The sequence below is a fragment of the Choloepus didactylus genome, chromosome 2 (assembly GCF_015220235.1).
Source record: "Choloepus didactylus isolate mChoDid1 chromosome 2, mChoDid1.pri, whole genome shotgun sequence".
In the NCBI taxonomy this organism is placed as follows: Eukaryota; Metazoa; Chordata; class Mammalia; order Pilosa; family Megalonychidae; genus Choloepus; species Choloepus didactylus.
Genome location: NC_051308.1, coordinates 83,615,428 through 83,634,766, shown reverse-complemented (window position 1 = coordinate 83,634,766; position 19,339 = coordinate 83,615,428). Strand labels below are relative to the sequence as shown.

The window sequence follows — 19,339 nt, the reverse complement described above, 5'->3', positions numbered from 1 at the left end:
TTTCTTAGGAAAAGTACATGGAACTATTAAGTACTCAAGGAGCATGATTTTATACAGCCTACTCCCAGATGTTTAGAAAATAGATGGAAGGGAGGGAGGGAAAAGAAAAGAAAAAAGAAAAGGGAGGAAGGGAGGGAAAGACCAGCAAATGTGGCAAAAAGCTACAAGTTGGTGGGTCTAGGTATCTGGGTATGGTGTATGTTGGAGTTTTCTGTATGGGTTTTCTATTATTTTTGCAACTGTGGTACACTTGAATTATTTCAAAATAAAAATAGTAATTAAGACATAGCAATTGACTCTTAAAGCATATTTTGTTTGCATGCTATTTAAATAGTTGTATAAATGAATAAAACAATTACTGTACAAAAAGTACTATAATAAACACTTAAAAATAAAATTTCAAAAAAGTATTAATTAAAAAAAATATATAAGGGAACAGCATTAAGACATGCTGGATTTTCTGGGTTTTTTTGGTAAAAGGACAGGCTCCTTAATAATCCTAGATTAAAATAGCACAGAAAATGCCAGAATCTAGCTTTTTAAGAGTAACATGTTATTGGCAATTTTCTGAAGATTGGTTTGATTTTTAGCAAAAATGTTTGAAAATATTTCAGATACTGATTTGCATTTGCCACTAGTAAGAAAGCATTTTCAGTGGAACACCAAGTTTGACTAGCATTATGACAATCTAGTGAAACTGATTTGAAAAATTTTGCAAATTCATGTATAATGTGTTGGCAGTTGCCTTTCACAATACTGTTTTCCCTTTTAAAAGGCAAATAGAGGTTAAGATCAATGGAGATAAAAGCTGAAAAGAAAATATCTTTCTCCGTTTTATTGACAAAGATGCTGTATTTTAAAAATATTCAGCAATATTTTAGCCAAATTGTACAATGCCTCTATTTGGGTATGTCCCTCTTTATTTAAAAAAGTTGCAGAGTAGCCCAAGAACCTGTGTAAAAATACTGCATTTAAAGTTTATGTGTGCTGTGTTTTGCTCATTTATCTGTGTTCAGCTTCTCTGTTGCTCTGAGAAACCATGTGTGTGGATCTGCTGGAATCTGAAAGAAACTTTCTTACCACCTTCACTTCCTCTTGAATACACCAGTGCACTAAAAGAACTTGTTGACAGTTCTTCTGTTGTGGTAGGATTTTCAAGGGAGTGTAGAGAGACTGACAAATAGGAGAATGAGAATACGGTAAACTTAAAAGGACTGGAAAATCGTCAACATAGAATTTAGTTTTTTCTGCATACCACAGGTTACATTTTAAAATACAAATAGACTTGTGGCTGAAGGAAAAATACTTTATTTCTGATTCTAGTTCATATCAGGCATATAGCCCAGGTGGAAATAATAGATTCTTTATGATTTAACAGAAAAAAACTTAATGTGTCTTTCTGTTCACTTTCCCAGATTAAATGCTCTTATTTATTCCTAAACTTTAGCTTTTCATGTTACATACAACATTTATGCTTTTCTCTTCTAGCAGCCACCAGTGTCCAACAGAAGGTCAATTTCTCTGAAGAAGGTAAAGCATTTTCTTTTTAAATATCATGCAGTTACATTCTAAATCTTTTTCCTTCTTACATTAGAAGCAATTTTGATAGGTACTTATGAGGTAAGAGCAGAAAATAGTTTCTCTTCAGAAAAAAAAAGATTTATGTTTATCTAAACTTAAGATAGAAGGCAAAAAATAAGGTGGAATGATGATGGTCTTCATAGTCATTCTAAGCATCTTTTGTCTATTTGGGTTAATAATTTAAATAAAGCTAACATTTTCAGTTTCTGTTATGTGCTGAACTTTGATTTTGGTATTAAAATAACTGCTTTTTCAAATTTTCATAACCATAGTATTTTTGAGTAGCAGAAGGTAAAGTTCAGTCCATGTTTAAGCCCAGCATAACCTAGTCACCTGAATACTGAAATGTTTGTGTGTGCATATACATCCCCTCACATACACACACACAAATAACGTATACAAATATGTATACACTGATCTTGTCTGAATTTAATTACATGCTAACTGTAGGTAGTCCCCCCCACCCCCAAGTAAGGTAAAGTTTTTCGACTATTTAATGCTCATTTGTTCATTTTTGACTCCATACATTAAAAGTTCTGAGTTTTATATATGTTGTTACTCAGTATTTGTTTAAGATACAGCTCTGTGCTATGTCAAAGAACACAAAATAAATGAGCTCACTTTTAGCCCATTTAGACCATTATCATTCAAAATAGTAAGCATAATAAAGAAATGGCCATTCTATATCTGATAATTAAAATAGGCTTTATTTTAATGTCAAGTTACTTTTCTTAAAAATCCGATATTTTGAACGTCAGCATAAAGATTATGTCAGTATATTCTTTACTTCTTTTTAGGAGAAACTGAGGAAGAGGATCAAGACAGCTCTGACAGTGATGTTACTACTGTTAAAGTCAGATCCGGGGATTCTATTGAGTCCAAAGGTAATGATGATTTATTTATATGACTCCTATCTTAGGAACTACCTTTTTAGTTAAAATTTGAAAGTTTTCTGCAAACTTTAAAAGCAGTAGAGTACTTTTCTTTTTAATAACTCCATTTGTACATCTGATTAGTAATGTAATTTTATGTAATATCTGAACAAATAAATCACTTTTTGGCCTGCTTTGATATTTACAGAAAACAAGTTGATGTGCACAAAAGACAAGTTATAGTTTGTTTTTGAATTTTGTAGAGAAACTGATCACATTGGCATTGGCTCTCACTATACTATCAGGAGTGTTGGTTAGCTTTTAGGAAGCTTTAGTGTACTTCAATACTTTTATCTCTGATTATTCAAATTCACACCATTTATAATAACAGTTTCTGGTTATTATGTGAATTTTTCTTTATGTTCATTCAAGGAAAGAACTGTCTGAAGAGAGAAAATACCAATGTGAGGTTTAAGAGAATGCTAAATAGATTTTTAAACTCCATAAATAAAGAGTAATTTTGTTTCTTAGTTCCTGTGGAAGAATAATTCTCTACTTTCTCCTCATCACCTCCTGAGAATTTCTATAGCTGCCATGTTTTCCTTTATCATTCTTCTTTGAAAATAAGACCATAAGCTGGTTTATGGGCAATCAGTATTCTATAGGTCCCCCACATTCCCTCATATTTCCACATTATTTTTTGATATAGAAATCCTGAAGGGAAATATGGAACACTCTAGTATAGTGGTTAAGAACATGGGCTCTTGAGCCAGAATCCTTTGTGTTTCAATCCTCCACTTGAAAGCAGTGTGTCCATCAGCAGTTATTTTACTAGTATGTTCTTCAATTTCCTCATCCGGATTGTGGTGAGGATTAAATTAATTCATACATGTGAAGCACTTAGAAAGTACGTGGCATATAGTAAACACTCAAATTCAGTGCTATTGTAAGTTTTCATATATGTATGCACGAAGGTCTAAAAGTTAAAGGCTATATAAACCATTCACATAGCCAACATTTGTTGTCATTGCTACCAGCAGATAGCTATTTGGAACTTCATAAGCCCCACGCACTTTGATCCCTGTAGAATTCTAATAAATTCTTGACCCTTTTGGAGCATACATACCTTATTGGACCTTATTGGAGCATACATGCATGCAGAAGAAAACTTGTTAAAGAACAAAGAGTAGATCTGCATATTAAGAATACTGATCTTCCAAATTACTCTCTGGGCCAGTCATCACCAAAGAGGTACAAGATCCATTGGAATGTAGGAAGAAAATATTTCATTTATGTTTTTTAATTTCATCCATTTAAAATGACTTTTGTTTTATAATATACACAACACATTAGTCAATATATTATTTCAGTAGTTTATGTTAGAAAACAACTGGTAGCCAAGATTGGTGTTCAGAATTTTTTAGTTATGGAGTACATTATCAAAAATATGAAGCCACTACACGTCTATATATCTAACGCTTCTGTTTCTAAAATAGCTATCTGATCTCTTTTGAACAAATTTTGATATAAATTTTACTTTTAATATGAAAAGAAAGTTTTTAAGATGAGTAGATTAAAATACATAATGTATTACCTACTTGAAAAATCTAAGACAAAAATGGATATTAATGATTTCAAGAAGATCCATCATTTTGTAAACTTTCAAAATATTCCACAACTCAAAAGTTTCAAATCTCCCTTACCATGTTCCATACCTTGTCATTTTCCATATCTTACAATTTTTTTCTTTAAAAAATGATTAGCTGAAAGATAATTAATTTGTTAATTTTTTGGATACAACATGATTGTTTAGAAACTTTTTTTAAAAATAAATTATGCACCCAAGTGTCAAATTCTGTGGGTTTCATCTGAGTATTTTTGCTATTGTAAGTACTCATTGTTCTTTTGAAAAGTGGTCATTAAAAAAGTTAATATGCTTTATAGTGTACCACATTTCTTTTTTCTTTTTTAGATCAAAACACCAGATCAATTAGTAGTAAATATCCAGAATCACTTTGGCAGTCATCACAAAGTAAGTAAAGCCATGTTTTACACTCCTGCAGGTCTTGCTTGTGGGCATGGTCATAGGCTCTTCTTATTTTTGAAGATCCTCCTTTGCAGTTTAATGTAAAAGTTATAAATGAGGTATAGTAAATGCTAAAAAAAAATCCAATATCCCTCAATGTCTTGAATTAGCCTCTTGAATTACTCATGTCTGTACGTGAGCCTGAATTTGAATTTAAAACAAACAAAAAAAGCCAAAACTGCTTTCTGTGATTTATTGAATGTCCTTGCTTATGATATAAATGTGTTGATTATTTTTAATTTAATTAACTGATGTAGTTGTTTGAGCCAACTTAAATGGATATATTCTAATAAGGATAAAATTTAATATGCAGTATAAGCTCAACTTATAAAAGTTTGAAAAGATGAATAATATAAACCAAGTATAGCAAAAAGTTAATGGTAAACTAGGTATATGAATATTCACTATAAAAATATTACAAAAAAAGTATTATAACTTTGAAAATTTTCATAACAGAATGTTGGGAAAATATAACACAAAAAGATTCAAAAATAATTACTAAAATGCTAACAATGGTTTGTTCAGGATGATAGAATCATTGGTGATATTCTTCTTTCACCTTATGCTTTTCTTTATTTTTCATAATATTTTACAATGGATATGCATTTCTTATGATAATCAGAAACAATATTCTTTATTCTTTTTCTGTTTTTTAAATCAAGTTCCAGAATTTGAATTCATTCTTAATCAACCAACAATATCCTTGTATGTAAAATCTTCAAGGACTTTTTTTTCCCTTCTACGTCTCCTTTTTAAAAATATGAGGCTATTTTCAAAGATAAAACTTTTGGAGTTTTTTTTTTTTTTAACTTTATTATAAAGTCTAAAATATATTGAGAAAAGTGATAATCTTTCAAAGTACAATTTAGCAAGTAGTTATAGAGCAAATTTCAAAGAATGTTACGGGTTACAATTCCACAATTTCAGTTATTTCTTTGTTGTGAAATATATATACAGAAACCTGGGAATTCTTTTTTGTAATCACTATTTTCATGTAACTCCATTTTATATTTTTATATTAGTTTTCAATGTCCCTCTTTAGACAGGGACATAGCAAAAATGAATAAGCTGCTGAAACAAAAAATCATTTATGGAAAATTATTCTTTGAATCCTTTTATATGTTTGCCCTTTGTGTTCCGAAATCTTTGCTCTTTGGAAGTTGTTAAGTGTATCTATCATCATAAATGATGCTAAGCCCATCCAATGAAGTAATATTCAGCAATGAAAAATGAATTCATTTTTTGTATGCTAATGATTAGATGATCAAGATATATTTTGTTGAATCTAACATGCCACTGATTTTATGTATCACTGAAAAAGAAAGATCCTCTAGTTAAACTATGACCTGCCATTCATTATGAGATGCAGCCCTCCATAGAGGCATTTAAAATCTTAGATTCAGTGAAAGACAATATGAAAAAGCATGGTTTAAAAAAATGTATTTTGTTAGTATAAGCCTGAAAATAAAACCAAAGAATGTACATCTATCTAATTCACTGCTATATTCCTACACTTATAGTAGACATTTAATAGATACTTAAGAAATATTAAATATTTTAAATATTTTAAGTGATGCATTTCTAGAATTTTTTTACAACTAGCATATGTCATATTTGTATTTAGAAAAAAATGTTTAGAATGGATTTACATTGTTACTTACATATTTCAGAGTATAATCAATAAGAGAAGTAACTCCTTTCTTCTTCAGAGCATATTCGGAAATTTACCTTGTTATAATTGTCTTTGTAACATCATTTTCTAATTACTTCACTGTATCATTTTACAGTTGTCTATAACATCTCCCCAGAACTTGAAGTAGCATCTCCTTTCACTTTGTGGCTATGCTGCAGTGTCCACAGATCTGCTTTACAATACATACTGTTTAATCTGCAATCCCCTTTATGAGGAAGGCAATATGGCAAGGTGATTAAAATTATGGCCCCTGCATTTGGACTATACAGGTTTATCTAAGCTCCACAACTTTTAGATATGTAATCTTGAGCAAATTGTCAAAATTGTCAATCTCAATTTCCTTATCTGTGAAATTGGGATAATAGTATTAGCTACATAGTATATGAGAATTAAGTAAAATTATACTTAACACCTAATTAATATTCAATGCATTTTTATCCATTATTTTGATGGTATTGATCCTGAAGCTCACTTCTTGTTACTGTCCACTTTCTGAACATTTTGAAGTTTGGAAAAGGGAAATATATATATATATAGTGTACATGTTTGGGACTGATAAACGAGAAAAAGGTTTGATTTTGTTTTGTTTTGTTTATAGTGTCAGTGACTAAACAAGCAAAATGTCTGTACAATGCACAGTATCTTTTTTTTTTTTATTCCCAAGTATTCTATGATCTTATCCCTGTTTTCTCTTGCAGCTCTAGATTTCAGAGCTCATGACAAGCAACCTTCAGTGCTGAGTAAGTGGTTGGTTGCCTTCTCTTTTCTCAGTCAATTCTAATCCTACCTTATTTGGCCAACAAAATGTTCTGATAGGATTTTAAGTCATTTTAACCTCTTTGCCTCTCAATCCACCACTCATTGGTGCTATATGTAATATTTGCTCTGAGGTATGGAAATGTGTTCAGGACTGTTTTACCATAAGAAATTCATTTGCAGGAGTAAATGGGGAATTATTTTCTTCTTAAGTAACACTGATATCTGATCAATGTTATTGGAGTCAGTCATTCTCATACACATCTCCCCAAAGGACATCTACATAGTTTTGTCTAGCAGGTGATAATATATTTGCTACTTATTTTGCTGTGGAATAGGGTTCTTTCTCACAGGTGTGATCCTTTGGAATTAACTTTTACTTCTGAACTTAATGCTTTTGTTGTTTTCTCATGCTGCTTTATTTTGCTGTTTACTTTATAACATTGGAGTATGATATAAATTTTCAAAGTATGTGAAATGACATTTTAATATATGTATTTACTTCAGGCTCAGGGTATCAAAAAAATCCTCGAGAGTGGGTCGAACAAACCGCAAGAATAAGGACTAGAATGCAAAGTAAGTGGATAGATATGATATTGAAATAATTTTATGATTATTTTTTGCTAAGTTTTTCTTGATTATCTTACATGAAAATATTCAGTTCTTCAGATAAGCATTTAGGTTGTTTGTGATTTCTTTAATAAAGGATAGCTATGATTACTAGTTTAATAGTTTAATGATATTTATTTGCTTTGACTGACAGAAGATGGATTAGGTATAGAATATAGATAGTGGTTATGAGAAAACCAGAGGATGATGGTCTAGACTTGACAGGTAGTCAGTTCTTGCAGCAGTACTATCTGTATCTGAATGAAATTTTTCTCTTCTGTTTTTTATTGCTTTTAGCAGACTTTGTTAATATAAATAACATCTATCACTTGGAGTAGCCTTGCATACCCATAATTTTAAGTAATAAATTCTGAAATCCACAAATTGTACTATTCGTATTTAGGTTTACGATGTGTTAAATGTCACAGAATTTAAGAAATACTATAAATTGCTGTGATGAAGCAATCATACTCTGAACTCAGTGTCTATCACAATTTCTATAGAAATGTGTTCACATTAAACTTTTACTGTATTTTAAAAAATCCTTGCATATTCTCTGCCTTATGTGACCCTTAACTTCCATCTCCTTTACTCATCTAACCACAGTAGGTCTCGAGGTCATCAGGTATCCCTAAACTTTTATTTAGATAATATAAAAATCCCCAAAGAGATTTCTCTTGCTCATGAAATGACTAACTTTGTAATTAGACAAGGTAACCTTGGTGGCTTTATTTTTCAGTCAGTCAAGTAGTAGTGGTCACAATTCATTTTTCCTCAGCATCAGTAGGCAGTGATGTTCCGCCAGGTATAAGTGAATGCTCCAGTTGTCTAAAACTATGCTTTTTGCCCTTGCGTTATTGTTGGCTATCATTTCTTATTTCTGTGTGTGCCTACTATTAGAAGACCATTTCTTCTTACAATTTGCTCTTTCTGACCTATTAGACTTAGGAAACCAAATATTAATAATTCAGCTTGCTAGAATTATGTTTATAACCAGAATCAAAAATTAAAATTAACTTTGAAGACCTGAGAGATTCTCTTGGAAGTAAAAATGTATGCATTTTGGTCTGTATATATATTATGAAAAGCTCAGAGACTTATATTATTTCTTAGTTCTTAGCTATATATTTTAGCTAATTAATGTCAAATAAATGACTACCAGATAAGTGAAGTAGGATGCACTGTTATCAAAACATGTTTGTATAGGTTTTATTTCCTCTAATGATATACTGCAAATGAAATGCAAAAGGATATATAATTATATTTGAGATCTGATTAGAATGCAGAAATAGATCTTTTTCATTGCTAAATGGGTAACTAATTTTAAATATTTTATATGTTTGCATTCCTCCTTTGTCTTAAGTTAGTGTCTCTATTATGGCTTAAATGGGTTTATACTGGTTGATAACCATCTACCATGTATAGCTAATGTATTGAGAGTTACATAGAAATAAGATGAGAAATTTGCATATTAAGGTACAGATAACAATTTTTAGACCTTTTAACCACATGAGGACTTTAAGATAAGAACTGTGAACAAAAGAAAATATTTCCAGTGGAAATGGGAGAGCACTGCAGTGATTTTCAAACAGCTTGATCATGGATTCCTTTTCAATCCAAGATCATTTTAAAAAAATTTTCTTAGCATTACAGTTTTCATATTTCATTGTCTTTACACATTTCTGTCTGTTTAGGTGAGGGGAGAAAGGTCATTTTTAGGTGTGGGTGTTCAATAATCTGGCATTTTACATCCTTATCATCCCCCATATTAGCACCAATTCCCCTGAATAGTCTCATCCCAGTTAGGTTTCTGCCTGCATCCTAACCTTTTGGGAAAATGGGATCATGTCTTTACTTTTTCCTATTTTTAGCTGATAAAATAATGAATCATAGGGAATACTATATCTATGGCAAGTCATACCTCTGATTCTATGTCTCATTAATACATCCTTTGGAACCTGTCTCCAAAGGTAGTGTAGAGAAAAGAGGACAGAGTTTGAAGTTAGAGCTCTTGGGGTCCAGTCCTAACCCCTCCACTTACTGAATGATCTTGAGAAAGTCACTTAATGTTTGTGGGCCTCAATTTTCTTTAAAGTATAGATAGTTGTACATATTACTAGGTTATTTTGAGACTCAAATGAGCTTAGTACATGAATGTGACTTTTTTCAGGTGTTAAGTACCACATAAAAATTGTTACTGCTTATTTATTGCTAACAATATATTGTATAATAATTATCAGTAATAACTGTGAAAGATTTGTGCCCTGTACTCGTGGCTTTTATAGAAGGATTTTTGCCGTACTCTTCAAACTGGAAAATCTTGAACTTTGTCTTTTATAAAGATATTTTTAGGAATTCTTGTTACCATCTCTAATAATATTTTTAGTAAGGGGGATAGAATTTGCCTTTTAGAAAATGTCCTCTTGCAGTAGTATATACACTGTGTGTTTGTGTTCTATGAATTACATAAATATTACATGTTGCATAACTGTTATTTAGCTATTCTTCATCATTAATATCATAGAGGAGCACTTAACAGCATTTTCATATGTATTATTTGATCTTCACAACCATGAAATAAGGTAGTCGGGATAAACATTATTATCTGATGGATTTTTTTTTTCAAGGTAGTACAGTTTTAACTTTGGTGACCTAATTTAGAAGGCCTCTAAATTACGAAGTTTCCTAGGTTATACCAGTAATTGAAAAATATGCACCTTAGAGTTAGGTAGGTTTGATGTAATTTTGTCTGGTTTGGGGTTTTTCTCGTGTATATATATATATATATATATATATATAGGCAGAAACCTAACTGGGATGAGACTATTCAGGGGAATTGGTGCTAATATGGGGGATGATAATATATATATATATTTGGATATATATATATTTGGATATATATATATCCAAAAAGAAGGCTATTTCTGTATCTTTGCAGTGCTAATTTTATTCCTCCAGTTTAGTCCAGTAATTCTCAAATGGCAGCTATTGATAAACTCCAGGAAGATCATTTACATAAAATAAAAGTAAAACTCCAGGCAACTGATAGATGGCAGTACTGGTAAATGATGTAGGTCATATGAATGGGATAACTTAGCCTCTCCACTTTCTGAACGCTGTCCCTCTCTTTCCTTTCTCTTAGATGCTAAAATCTGCTGCCATGCCAAGAGGGATGGAAAGAAAAGGGGAAGGCTTATGATAGTTATAAATTTATTTTCTAAAGTAATGATGGAAGTAGAGATTTGATGGAGTTGTGAAAAAATTATTTTTGAGATCTATTATTTAACCACAAACCTAAAACAGAATTACTTGTCTATTAATAAAAATAGTCAAACATTTTTATAATGTAATTTTAAAAGTATTTTTAATATTTGAGATGATCAAAAGCCCCAGAAGAAATACTTTAATCAGTTTGAGGTAGAAAATAGTGAGGATTAAGGTTGTGTTTTATTTTAAAACACCTTATTCAGATTGTTCAGGAAACCTTAATCTACATTTTGTCCTTTTTTCCTCCTTTACAGCGTCTTCACCAGGCAAGAGTTCAATATATGGCAGTTTTTCAGATGGTATAATGTATTTTCTTTTATTATGGTTTATGCTTGTTTTCTTTTTCCGCTTAACTTTGTCCCAGAAGTTTCACAGATCCCATTAAATGATTATGGGTGAAGTACATCAAGGCTTTCTCACAAAATTAATGTATTGGGCATATGCTTTGTACTAAACCACTACATGCTATAATTAGGAAAAAATAGATCTGTGCCTCAAGGAGCTTTCACTCTAATGGACATTCAGATATTCTGCTTTTTCTTCTGTTTCTAGCTGATCTCTGCCTTTTCTGTTGGTGGAATTGGTATTTCCTTTCTCTATTGGAAATAAATATGAAATTATTTATTATGAAATTATGAAATATAAACTAATAGTCTTTTTTTTTTTTTTTAAACCACTCCTGTCATTAGATGACAGTGTTCAGAAATCAGAGCTTGGAAACCAGTTCCCATCAACCTCCAGCCAACGTAAGTTGGTCTATTCAGTTTTTATAAAGTAAGCTTCTAAAAGTGATGGTCTGTAATTGTTTTTTATTTTTTTTTTCCACAGCAGAATAATTTTTAAATTATGCAATTTGAAGAGTCTTATTTTAAGCACTTCAGAAAAAAAGTATATATTTTACTAGCAGTTAAATTAAGGACAAACATATAAAACAATATCTGGTTTTCCCCTTCACTATATTGTCCATAAGACCAAAAGTAAAAGTTAATAAATAAGCTACTAACCAAGTGAATTTTGCTGAATCAGAGGAAAGATAGTACATTAGCATAACATAATGAGATTGCAATGAGTTTTAGAGCCCACAGGCTGGGATTTGAATTAGATTGGACCATTTACCTTCTATGTAGCCTTTGGGCAAGGTTCTTTAATTCTCTAAGCCTGTTTATTATCCTGAATGACTACAAAGGAGAGAATAAATTAACAGTGATTCTCAAACTTTTTGGTCTCAGTATCCCTTTATACTAGAAAAATTACTGAGGACCCCAAATAACTTTTTTTTATATACAGTGTATGAGTTGTACCTATCCATGTTTACCTAGAAATTAAAATTGAAAAAAATTTTAAATAATAATAAGAGTGACCAATTGCTTTGCATTTTTTCAAATCTCTTTAATGCCTGGCTTAATGAAAGGGAACTAGATTCTCATATCTGCCTGTTTTCAGTCAATTATTTTGTTGAAGAATTTGCAGAAAATCCAGCTTCACACAGATTTGTAGAATTTTAATAACCTTTACAGATAATTGTGGATATTATTCTTGATACTATCCATAACTCAACAAAGGATAGTTTAAATATTATTTGAAATGTGAACTCTGAAAACATATCAACGAACTTTTTGTACTCTAAAGTTACATTAAAATTAAACTAAAATCCATTGGTCTTCAGTGGAACATCATGCACTGGTCATTTGGAAAGTTTTGTTTCACTGAGTTATGCACATTTTCCAAATGGTGACATATTCATAACGTAGTATCAAAAGATCACATTTGTTAATATCACCACCAATTTCTAGAGAAAAAAGCCTTTAAGTATTGGGAACTCTCAAGTCCATGGTGGCAGATGACAAAATCTTATTTTTCCCTTGAAAGCGTGAACTTCATTATTGCAAACAAATATTGTCAGTTGTTTTCCTAGAAGTAACAGGCTCACTTTATTTTCAGGAAAATGCTAAATATGAATATGAATAACCTTAGTTTGTCACTTGTTCTTTCAAGTAAAAATGGAAAAAAAGCAGCTGGATCAGCCCACAACTCATTTGCACAGAGTTCTTTTCCTTGAGACAACCATTGTAGTGTGCTAGGCAGCAGAAATGCTTTATGCATACTTCCCATTTCTTCACACAGAATGTTATAAAGATACCTGCTCAAGCGTTGACATTTAACAAGGTTAATAATTTTAACTTTCATGAATAAACTGTTTCTTAAATGAACTGGCTGAAATTGTTTTTTGTTTTGTTTTGTTTGTTTGTTTTTTACTTTGAATGCATAGCAGTGAAGAATATAATGATTATTCTAATATAATTTGGTGCCACTGCCTTGATTCGTGTTAAGGCACATTTTTTTCCCGCTATTGCTTTTGCACCATCAGTGCAACTGTCAACACCGTGGAAAAAGTCAAATGATAATCTTAGTGTTGTGAGACTAGTTTTAACCTTATGGACCCCCCCTTGAAAGGGTCTTGAGGTCCCCCTACAAGGCTCGCGGATCACACTTTGAGATCTGCTGCTCTAAATATCCCTACTACAATTATTAGCCCCAGTCAGTAAATAGAAGGTATACAAGTGTTACTGTTGCTATAATATTATTGATTGATTAAATGAACTGTTTAAGCAAACTGCTTTATAAACTGAAAAGCACTAAATAAATGTAAATTAATATTATCACTTTTGCCGTTAATAATTAGGGATGAGACGCCAACTACATTTTACCAGTGTTAACTTGCAGACCACAGAAAGATGGGCATTGGTCTATTAATTTAAAGAGACAGCTAACTATTATACTCTATGGAATATGTTCACTTACATTGCATCCTTTTATTTATTCCTTTATATTGCTTCAGAACGTTCTACCTTGGATAATTAGCCCTATAAACTGCTGACTTTCTAAATCGAAAAATATTTTATAAAGTGTCTTTTATTACTGTTTATCTTTCAACTCTGTAGCAGTAGTAGTAATAGTTGTGCTTTATAAAGTGTATTCTTTCCGACTTGCTTATACCATTTCATATGTTTAAATTCTACTTTTCTAAGACTTTTATCATTTTTACATTAAGGGATGCAATTTTATTTTTAGACAGACAAACGCATATTTATACATATAACTTAAAGCCGATGGGTGTGAGATTTTCTTGAAGACTTGATAAATTATTTTATTTCTTTGAGGAAGTAAATTATCAGCTCCCTTCTTTAAATTTCTTCCTTTTTTTGCTATTTTAAAAGGCACTCTCTCTTGGATCTAAAAAAAAAATGATATTTACATCTGTCATTTCTCTGTTTTTTTCCCCTTAGCAGAAGTGGCTAAACAACCAAAAAATACATCATATGTCAAGATGAAGTGGTGGTGGTCCCTTTTACTGATCGCTGCTCTTGTCATTGGAAGTTTTTGGTCGATTGATACTCCTGAGATAGAAACCACTGCTGTACAAGAGTTCCAGAACCAAATGAAGCAACTTATGAATAAGTACCGAGGTCAAGATGAGAAGCTGTGGAAAAGGAGTCTAACATTCCTAGAAAAACATCTTAATAACTCCCACCCCCAGCCTCAGCCTGCTATCTTGCTACTCACTGCTGCCCGAGATGCTGAAGAAGCACTTAAGTGCCTGAGTGAACAAATTGCTGATGCCTATTCTTCCTTCCGTAGTGTCCGTGCTATCCGGATTGATGGGACAGACAAAGCTGCTCAAGACAGCGATACTGTCAAACACGAGGTAGATCAGGAACTGAGTAATGGATTTAAAAATGGCCAGAATGCAGCTGTGGTGCACCGCTTTGAGTCACTGCCTGCAAGCTCTACTTTAATCTTCTACAAGTATTGTGACCATGAAAATGCAGCCTTCAAAGACGTTGCCTTAGTCCTGACTGTCTTGTTGGAGGAGGAAACACTTGGAACCAGTCTAGGCCTAAAGGAAATTGAGGAAAAAGTGAGAGATTTCCTCAGAGCCAAGTTCATCGATTCTAACACACCGAGCTCCTATGATCACATGGATCCAGACAAATTGAGTGGGCTCTGGAGCCGTATTTCTCACTTGGTTCTGCCTGTGCAACCTGAAAATGCCCTGAAAAGCGGCATCTGCTTATAAGGGATGTGAGAAGAGAAAATCTCGTTTCAAGTTCTGAGAATTTTTCGGACTTTCTAACCAGAGACAAGATTTAGAACTCTTTTTAAACAAACTGGTTTCTTTTTAAAGGAAGTTAAGTTCTTATGTAAACATGGCACATCTAAATCATTTATTCAGCCTAATATGTTACTTGAGAGAATTATTTGTCTATTTCCATTGAGAGCTATGTGAAGGGTATCTTAGGAGTGTAAATTATATGCAGTCCCGTAGAGGATCTCTTTAGATTCTGGGCTGAATCATTATGATACAGTGTGACCAGTGGGAAGGCCTGGGCTCCTTTCCAATGAATCCTCCCAATTTTTTAACTTAGATTTTTCACAAAGTTTATTGAGTTATTAGAAAGGCAGCTTCCCAAATGCAACTGTGGGTTTTCCCATTTTGTTCCCTTGTACATCTTTTAGGTGTGTGTTTCTTAGTCAGCTGCTGCTTATAGGAGCAAAAGTAACAAAAGGTCATTTGGGTGTGTGTTTGGAACTTTTTCTTTGCTTTTGGGGGGTCAGGGAGAAAGAGGCAAACGAGAAATTGTGGAATGATAAAGGAAAAGGGAGAAAAAAGTCTTCAGGATGAAATATTACAATAAGCAGTTGAGGCGTAAGTCAGACATGAGTATATGAACTTCATTGGATTGTGTTAGGATTTGTGTTTTTATATATACTTTCTTTTAAGAAATTCATATTCCTCCCAAGAATTTTTGAAGCATGTATATCATGAGGCTTAGTATTTGCTCATTTAACTTTTAAGTGTGGGTAAATTTTAGAGCAGTTTATTTTGGGCATACCCTGAAACTTTTGTTTTGAATTAAGAAAGATAATTTCAGGAATTAGTAAAGCATTTGTTAACTAGCTTTTCTGGGCTATCAAAGAAAGGTTTAGTTTTCTGTGTGTCTTCTTGTTGCAGTCTAAGTCCCTTAATGCCACTCTGTAAGAAATAAAAGATTTACTATGCACATGAAGAATTTTAGTAAGAGTACCTCAAGCCAAAAAGAAAATGGACTTTATCACATATGAAGAATGTTAAGATGTATTTCTGTACTGCTATGATATTTCAATTGTAACTTGACATGTATAACCGAGCTTTCTCATCTGTCTACTACTTGGTTTTCTCTGAATCTTATAATTCTAGATCCACCTCATTTTTTTTTTTTTTAATTGTCTTTTAGAATGCTATAGTGAGTCATTGGCTTCATCATTTGCCTTTTGAAGTTTCCATAACTGGTAGTAGAGAGTGGCCTAGTTTCTTTTCACCAAGACTGGCAGTACTTTTAAATTTATTCCCCTTTACTGTAATTTGTTCCTGTCAAAAGTCAGATCATCTGATTTATTTTATAGAGGATCTAAAATGGGGGTTTTGAAAAGGCTTCTTTTATACATGCATATTATACAGAGAAACAAATGTTTTTATTGAAAGTTTGACCAAAAGAATTTTAAAATAATATGCTATATCTTTCAGGAAAAATAATTGTAGCAGCTGATCTGTAAATAACTTTAAAAGCTATTTTAGTAATTTAAATAAAGTTACTTTCTTGGTTTGTACTCTATTGTAAATTTAATGACTCATAAACTTTTTAAAAATTAAGGAGTTTTCTTTACACTTACACAATTTTACTGACTTGTAGGAGAAACAAAGGCCAAAGAATTATTACTAAAATGGAATTAATTTAGATAGTCCATGTTTACGTAATAGTGAATTATATACCCTTCACACATGAAAGACTTGACAAAAGAATCTCTGGGGCAGTGTTTCTCAAACTTTTTTCATTATCCACTCCTCTAAAGAGCCTTTTAGGTATTTTTTTCTAATTGCCCCCCCCCTTGAAATTTAATTAATACCACATATATACTGTATATATTTTTATCTGCTGCATATATATTTGTACTTTATACATACAAAGAGTAAGCTTTTTTTTACTCCCCAGAATCAATTTTTCCCCTGTTGAGAATGCATGCTCAAGAGTATCTATATTTCAAATCATTGCTGTCCAAAGCATCACTCTATTTTCTATTTACATTATTGTAATAGAATCCTTGTAAAAGGGAAAATTTCGTCAGCTTGAAAGTTGGAACTAGGGACTCTAAAATATTGGGCACATTGTGACTTTGGGTGACAACAGTGGCCCAGGGGAAACCACACTACAGTACTGGTCTGACAAATTTCCGAAAACTTAATTTACTTTCCTAGTTCTAGTGACTTTTTAATATCTTTAAGGAAGTTTTTGAAACTTCTAATCCTCAAAACAAAGATTGGAAGTAAACTTAATTTTCATTCTATGAAGAGAATGTAACAGAGATGAAAGCATTTGCATAGTTCGTGCCATAAGTTAATGCCTAAACTGAAGATACAACAAGCAGTTTCCCTGGGATCTTGGATCTTCAGAAAGCAGACAATATAGGTGATGGTAGGAAGCAGTTCTCAATTTTATGCATAAAGATAATGTACTTGTATGCTGTATTGTCCTTATCCAGGTCATAGATTAAAATCTTGTGCTGTGAGGGAGTGGGATCTTTCCGTAAAGAAGAGGACTTTATTGGCATTAGCCACCTGGCATTGTTCTCCTTGTCTTTTGCACATTTTTAGACTTCTGGCTTACTCCCCCAATCTCATGCTCTGCTCTTACTTGTTCTAAGCCATAGCTTTTTAGTCAGAATGTCACTGAAGTTTTCCTGAATTCCTTTACCCCAAATACTGGTTTACATGTTCCTTATGCTCTCATTCATCCTATATTACCCCTCATATCACTTAACACACTCCCACTACCATACACCTCTTGAAAGCAGGGGAATGTCTTCATATATACATGGTGCTAGTCACTATAGTATTCAAATATTTGTTGAAAAGAACAAACCCTACATAGTTAGCCAGATAGGAAAGTTACATCTTTCTCAGTGTTTTGTTTGATTTCTTTTTTTTCTGTTATTCCTGAGAGTTCTCTAAAGTTTTAACTGTTTCAGCCTGTATTCAACGGTGCCATGAGTAAGGAAAGAGGAAGGGGACTATGTTTGCCTGTGAATCCAAGTGGTAGGGAAACTGGCCCTTCTCTGATGGAGCAATGATCATGATGAGAGGCCCACAAGTGGAAGATGACTATCAAGAGCCAATATTGCATTGAAGCCATGAACATGGAGATGTAAGACATCCCCTGAAAAAACGTCCCCAGTGGTTCAAAGAATATAAGAACAAATTTCACTTGCTTAGAACTCTGGAGGACAGTAGGGACTGGAGAATGACTCCGCAAATGCTGAATCAAAGAAAGAGATAAATATCAGGTAGCAAACTTCTTTCCTGGATGGCCCAGTCTCCTCTCCTCCTCCCTACTGGGTCCTGCACAGCTTGGATTTCTCCAGAGGCAGTGGCCTGGGTCCCTCCAACCAGGGACACAGACTATAGAGGGATTCAGAGGAGGGCATTGGAACCCCATGCATATCCACAGGGACCCAAGTCCACAGAGACTCTTAGCAGAACACTAACCACCAAGGAATGGTGCACACAAAAGAGTCCCTGGGGCAAGGATGGGGGGAACCTCAGCATAAAGGTGGTCAAATGCTGCACTAAAGCCAGTTGCTATCAATGAGACTCCCTAAATGCAAAATGGACTTTTCTGGAGTGACCCACCTTTTTGGATTGACCCCATCTGGCTCCCTGGGGCAGGATAACCTAATAGGGAAGAAATTGGAGGCAGAAAAACCTCACAGAGAAAATAAATTTTTAAAATGAGGTTAAACTGAACTGTTTTAAGACTAAAGAGTCCCAGAACTAAAAAGTGGAAGGAAAATGAGGCACTGAATGAGGGAGAGAATTTAACAAATCATAGGAGCTAGGGAGAAAATTCTGCACAAAACCACATGGAACAAATCAAGATTCCCAGAGAAGGAACAGAGGAAAGGAAGCTTTCTCCTAGAGGTGAAACAATTGCACAAAAAGTGCAATCTTAAAAATTGTACCACATATTTAGGGCAAAAATCAGATGAAGGGCTGAGAAAATCTGATCAGTTAAACTTGGGCTATTCTTCAGTCCAGAATAAGTTGTACCAACCATCAAAAGAAATGCCTTAACGCAAAGCCAGTCAACAATAAAACCCTAAACAAGAGGAAGAAATGGTATTTAAGAGTTAACCCATCAAGATAGTAAGATGCCTAGACATCAGCAAAAAAATTACAAGTCATACTAAGAAACAGGAAGATATGGCTCAGTCAAAGGAACAAATTCAAACTTCAGAGGAGACTTAGAAGTAGGAACAACTGATCAAAGATGTTCCAACAAATACTTTAAATCAATTCGAGGAGGTGAAGGAATGTATCCATAAAGAGATAAAGGATGTTAAAAGTCAGTGTATGAACATAAGGAAGAATTTGAAGGTATA

General features: G+C 32.9%; 1 protein-coding gene across 3 annotated transcripts in view; it reads left to right on the top strand.

Annotated features, from left to right (window-relative positions):
- The window catches only part of TOR1AIP1 (torsin 1A interacting protein 1), a 33,039-nt gene extending 16,526 nt beyond the window's left edge, over nt 1-16,513 (top strand). Inside the window, exons 5-12 of one of the 3 annotated variants that reach the window (XM_037825248.1) lie at nt 1,492-1,530; nt 2,379-2,465; nt 4,426-4,485; nt 6,931-6,972; nt 7,496-7,564; nt 11,119-11,163; nt 11,554-11,610; nt 14,152-16,513. In XM_037825248.1, coding sequence (XP_037681176.1) covers nt 1,492-1,530; nt 2,379-2,465; nt 4,426-4,485; nt 6,931-6,972; nt 7,496-7,564; nt 11,119-11,163; nt 11,554-11,610; nt 14,152-14,942 — 1,190 coding nt within the window. In that variant the 3' untranslated portion in view covers nt 14,943-16,513. Of the gene's footprint in view, nt 1-1,488; nt 1,531-2,378; nt 2,466-4,425; nt 4,486-6,930; nt 6,973-7,495; nt 7,565-11,118; nt 11,164-11,553; nt 11,611-14,151 lie in introns of all 3 variants that reach the window. The other 2 variants (XM_037825246.1, XM_037825247.1) reach the window with 2 other exon arrangements.
- The last annotated feature ends 2,826 nt before the right edge of the window (nt 16,514-19,339 follow it).